This window comes from Cucurbita moschata, unplaced genomic scaffold (assembly GCF_002738365.1).
Source record: "Cucurbita moschata cultivar Rifu unplaced genomic scaffold, Cmos_1.0 Cmo_Scf00031, whole genome shotgun sequence".
In the NCBI taxonomy this organism is placed as follows: domain Eukaryota; kingdom Viridiplantae; phylum Streptophyta; class Magnoliopsida; order Cucurbitales; family Cucurbitaceae; genus Cucurbita; species Cucurbita moschata.
Window position 1 is genome coordinate 928380 of NW_019268547.1, and position 6187 is coordinate 934566.

At 35.3% G+C, this 6187-nt stretch overlaps 1 protein-coding gene across 1 annotated transcript; it reads right to left on the reverse strand.

The window, feature by feature from the left end:
• Window positions 1-58: 58 nt before the first annotated feature.
• Window positions 59-460, reverse strand: LOC111464745. The gene has a single exon (XM_023108986.1). The coding sequence runs from the start codon at window positions 458-460 to the stop codon at window positions 59-61; it is 402 nt and encodes a 133-aa protein (XP_022964754.1).
• Window positions 461-6187: the final 5727 nt, after the last annotated feature.

A 6187-nucleotide genomic window follows, 5' to 3' on the forward strand; every position in this document is an offset into this window, starting at 1 on the left:
ACAAAAAAAAAAAAAAAAAAACCAAAGAAGAAGACAAACAACGTTTGATTTCACAAATTCACTTACGACCGTCAACTTTCGCCACGCAAGAAAGCAACCGCCGGAACATGGAGAGCAAGGCGCCGGAAGAAGCCTTCGCAGCGGCGGCCCTCACGATGGCGAAACAGCGGCTCCTCCTTCCGCCGCCGCGGATCTCTGCCGGCCTCCGTCGCCACTTGAGCTTCCCAAGGCAGGTCTGTGCTGTACTCTCATGGACGACGGTGTCCTCCCTGCAGAAGGTGTAGCTTCTCAAGTACATTTGCCGGCGAGAGATCCCGTCCGCCGCTCTCACCCGTGGCCGACGGGGCTCTACAGACCCATCCTCCTCCTCCGGCCACCGCTGCAAGCTGAAATACGTCGGCCGGCCGGCGGGGATAATACAGGCGTCGTTGATGCATTCGGATATGCAGACGGAGGCCATCGCCGGTGAAGGAATTCCGGCGATTAGAGATGTTTGAGATGGAAATGAAAAATGGGGAAATGAGAGTTTAGTCTGTTTTATATTCTTTTTTATTGATTATTTATTTATTTTGTTGAATTACATTTTTGTCCCTATATCATATATTTAATTTTGATTCTTTTTATTTTTAATCTTCTAAATTTTTTAATTATATCATTTTCGAACCGAAAAAAAATTATTAATAAAAGTTGATGCATTATTGTATATTATTAAATTAACATATTTGGGTACGTGAAAATTAATGGGATATTATTGGATGCATGAAAATAATAAAACTAAAAAAAAAATAAAAAATTCTATATGGTATTTCTTGGGAATTTTTTTCTAAATTCAAAGGTAAAAGTAAAAAAATTTCGAGTCCAAGGACGTAATTAAAATTGAACTTTCTAACTCGCAACCTCTATCATAGTGTTCTTATTGACTAGCAGGATCGTTCTTCTTCTTTACCTTTCTTTTGTAACGCTCACATTAACTTATCCCTTGGCGTTGATGTCGTTGGTATCATTGTCGAGGCAACGGTCAAAGATATTTTAAGAGAGTAAGACATTTGGAATATAATGTATGTGGCGATGAAATTGTTGTGCACGTTTGTGAAATTTCACGTAGGTTGGAGAGGGGAACAAAATATTTCTTACAAGGGCGTGGAAACCTTTTCTTAACAAACACGTTTTAAAACCGTGAAGTTGATAGTGATACGTAACAAGCCAAAGTGAACAATATCTGTTAGGGATGGTCATGATCTTTTAATAAATGGTATCAGAGTCAGAGTAGTATACGAGCGAAGATGATGGTCCCCCAATAAGGATGGATCGGGAGATTCCACATCAGTTGGAGAGGAAAACGAAGTATCATTTATGAAGGTGTGAAAACCTCTCTCTAACATACACATTTTAAAATCGTGAGACTGACGACGATACGTAACAGACAAAAGGCAAAAGTAGACAATATCTACTAGCAATGAGTTTAGATTGTTACAACGTTCTTTTGTCGATCACATATACGTTGGGAGAATTTGCTCAAGTTAGCTAGTACATTGTCTAGTCTACGACACGACATGTAATCTAGTTAGATGCATAATTTGATAAGTGAGATTTTTATTTGTTCTGACTCACACGTTTAATAAATGCATTGTTACCATTACTTTGTACGACTCGCTATCCTCTCTCATTTTAATATAAAGTATAAATGTCATCATTCACATGTGTATTCCCGATTTAGAAAATGATGAATTGAGGCAAGTTTAACGTTTTAATGGCTGAATTATTAATCAAAGATTACTGATGCGTTAGCTAGCTCGGATGTGATGTTATGTTCAAATAAGTTCGATGAATTAGTTCATGGCTTCAAGGTATTAAATTTTTTTCGACATTTCTATCGATATTTTAACATATTTATAAGTTTAACATTGACATGAGGAGTAAATCGACATTTTTATTAGATCGTTGAAAAAACCCATTTAATTTAATATAAGTAATAGGTATTTTAACTTGGTAAAGTGTAAAGTTATTTATTATTTGTAACCTTTTTGTTTTTATAATTTTTTCAAAAATATTCTTCAATATAGATATCTAATTGATATTTTATCTATATATAACGGCCCAGATTCACTGCTAGCAGATATTGTCCTCTTTGGGTTTTCCCTTTGGGGGTTCCCTTCAAAGCTTTAAAACACGTCTGCTAGGAGAAGGTTTTCACACCCTTATAAGTGGTGGTTTGTTCTCCTCCCCAACCAATGTGAGACATCACAATCCACTCCCCTTTGAGGCCTAGCGTCCTCGCTGGCACTCTATCCTTCCTCCAATCGATGTGGGACCACCCCCAAATTCACCCCCCTTTGGGGCCTAGCGTCCTTACTAGCACACCGTCTCGTGTCTACCCCCCTTCAGTTGCGAGAAAGCTGGCACATCGTCCAGTGTCTGGCTCTGATACCATTTGTAACGACCTAGATTCACCGCTAGCAGATATTGTCTTCTTTGGGCTTTTTCTTTCGGGCTTCCCCTCAAGGCTTTAAAACACGTCTGCTAGGGGAAGGTTTCCACGTCCTTGTAAGTGGTGATTTGTTCTTCCCCCAACAAATGTAGGACATCACACGATATCTCATCGATATTTCTATTGATATCGATATTTTAAGTTTAGAAGGGACGAAGAATAAGGGAGGATCCCATGAGTGGCTCAATTGATATGTATCCAAGTTGAAGGAAGCTCGGTTGTGTGCACATGTTGGCAGATATTGGGCGGCTTTTAAGGCTTAGCTTGTAAGTTTTTATGTCAATGGATGCCCTCAATTATTTGAGCTTAATAATTAGGCCAAGAATGGCAAGTGTAACAATTTTCCTACATACATGCCTGAAATATTGTTTTATACGTACAAAAATCATTTAAAATATTTTATAAACTATGTTGTGTACGTTCTTAGAATTCATTTTAATTAGAAGTATAATGAAATAGCAGAAGCGAAATAACAATAAGTTTAAAGTAACGAAAACGTCATGATCTAACTTAAAGGCTATAATTTAAACATAAATGCAACTACCCTAGTTTCGATTCTATGGTCTTCACAACTATGTCGTCATCCGTATATGGGTGTATTGCCTTTACTTGAAAAAAGTAGCACATGGCTTAAATATTTAAAAATACTTAGTAGTAGACTCATTTGTTGAACCTATCTTTTTATAAAAACATTATGACATGACCTTGGGCTCTACTTTCTAGTTTTGGCGATATATAGTAGTTCCTATACATGACCCACGCGCACACACATGGACCTACTAGGCATGCTCATATACGTATTCTCTAGGCCTGGCTTGTCGGGCTAGCGCACGCTCACGCTTCCAAACGATATGGAGGGAAATGACCCACATAATATCATGACAAACATAGATATTGTAAGGCATGCATTTGTACTAAACATAACGGGGAAGTATCTCAATGCACGTATCATACCAAATGCATAAAGTCCCATAATATTCAAACATGGCATAGATTCATGTCACTAGTCATACCTCTATCCTTTTCCTTGACATAGCATCCATATGAGACATATATATTGGATTCTTGTCATATTGTTCATGATTAACATATATGGTTTTCTAATGTCTCATAGGCATAGGAGATACATATTAGCATAGTTCACATGACGTAGTACATGAAGGTTCATGCATCAAGTAACAAGGAAAACATAACATAGTTACATGACATAGATTAATTTTCGATTTGGTTCCTCGGGTTTAAGTTGTGTTTCTATTTTATCCTTAAAATTTTATAAATAACAATTTAGTTCATGATCGTGGATAATAGTTCTAAATTATTCAAAAATTAGTTTGACTATTTGTGAGATTCAACATTGGTCCGAGAAGTGAACTAAATATTCTTTATAAGGGTGTGAAAACCTCTCACTAGTAGGCACGTTTTAAAATCCTTGAGGAGAAGCCCTTAGAAAGTCTAAAGAAGGCAATATTTACTAGCGGTGGGATTGAACTGTTACAAATGGTATCAGAATCAAGCACTAGGCGGTATGCCCATGGGGACATTGACCTCTCAAAGCCTCTCCCTAACAGACATATTTTAAAAACCGTAAGGGAAAGCAAATTAGATGGTGTATTGAGCGTTTTCTCTCTCTTACTAGTTGAGTGATTTGTTCGATATCTCAAATGAATGCATTTCTGTTCATTTTTTAAAACTACTAAATCTGAAACAAATATTCTAAATTTAGGGTCGTTGAAGTTGGTGCGAGGTTAACTATAGTTGCATTTACTTTATCAGTGGAAGCAGATGAGATAGCTCAATGAATTTGTTTCGTACATCATGCATTGATCTTGACATTAAACTACCACCGTGAATTTGTTCTATTAAAATTAAAATAGAGAGCTTTAACTTGATCAAGTTAAAAGGGTTAAATTTTACTTTATAATTCAACAAACAAAAATAGTGTCAAGAAGACCATAAAAAAAAGGTGTGTTCTTGAGTAATATTAAAAGTCAAAAGTTGTCACATTTAGTGGTGGCAGAAGATGATGCATTTTCCAAACCAAACGACCAAAAAAGAAAGCTGATGCTGATAGAGACGTAGACGATAGTGGTGTTTCCACCTCTTTGGATGTTTCTATTCCCACTAATTCAACTTACCTTTATTCTCTCCTCACTCCCATCATTTAAAATTATCGAAGAATCGGGTAGTATACTGTAACATGATCACGTTACTTATTTGATTTGAACCCGATATTCTCTAATAATATGAGTATGATATCTACTTGAACTCGATATTCTTTAGCAACCTGACTATATGATACCTACTTAAATTTGATATTCTCTAGCAACATGACTATAATACCTACTTGAACCCGATATTCTCCAGCAACATGACTACGATACCTACTTGATTTGAACTACTTCTAAAAGTGAAGAATATTCACACAAACGAACATTTTTTTTTAGTATATTTTTTATTTGCTCACATGCGAGATTCATAAGAAGTTATTTAACATATAATTGCTCATAGGCAAACATATTTAAATTTTAGAGTCCTTATTACCTAATCAAATATCTCAAGGCAAGAACACTTGAACACTTGATTGAGATTCAAATCACTCCACAAGTAAAAATCGATCATGTCAAGTTTGGATGATTCTAAATATGTAACCTAAACTACATATAACTGTAAATAAACTTAACTATGGGTTAAAAGATAGCAAAACTTCTCTTTTTACTCTATTTTTCAAGTCTATTTTATAAATATAACATACATGACTTCATATATTTTCAAAATGAAAACCTTTGATCTTTTAGGCATTTCAAGATTGGTAATTCCTAGCCACTATGTAAATATAACCTTAAAATACATTAAAATTTATAAACATCTAAGAATAAATGAAGTTGGATTCTTTTTTAATGCGGCATGCATTGCAACATCTTGTGATAATTTGAACAAAGTTTATCTTGCATGATTGATGTCTTGGTTCATATCAATAGAGTTTAATTATCGTCTCGTTAGTAGCCTTGAAGGAGCGATCTCCAACCTCGACAAATTAAGATACATATGTGGGCCAGTTTTAATATATTCATCGCTACTAGTGACGACCCTCCAGTAGCCCTATAATAACCTAATAACATGAAGAGGTACATACACAATCATAAACATGGAGGAGTGACCCAACATTTGAACTAATGAGAATGAAATTGATCTCCTATTTTAACGAAAACTTTACTTCCTTGATTCCCATTTTTTTAAGTATAAAAACACCGATGAAATGAAAATAAACATTAAAAATATTTGGGAACATTACGTGAGCGTTGGGATTATATGATACTTCACTCAAATATCTTCACATGAACGATTGATCAAATATTTTGTAACTTTTAAAAGCATAACATATTAATAATGTTGTCAAAATAGGACATAACTAACCATGTTCATATATGGTAGACTAAGTTACTCCTCGAACCTAAACTTCCCATAAATCATACATTTCAAGATTACACGAAACGGGTAATGAATATTGTGAGTAAAAATAGTAAAATAAATAAAAATCGTGAAACTGACAGCAAAATGTAACGAGCCAAAGCGGACAATATTTGCTAGTGGTGAAATTGAAACACCGAATGATGTATTGCTAAACTGGACAATATTTGCTAGCGGTGAGCTTAAGTAGTTACCATCTCAACAATATTAAACCTTCTCTTCTTTCACCAT

Bases quoted from the DNA above. Each gene is read 5' to 3' on its own strand.
- LOC111464745 (XM_023108986.1), bottom strand. From the start codon at position 460: ATGGCCTCCGTCTGCATATCCGAATGCATCAACGACGCCTGTATTATC.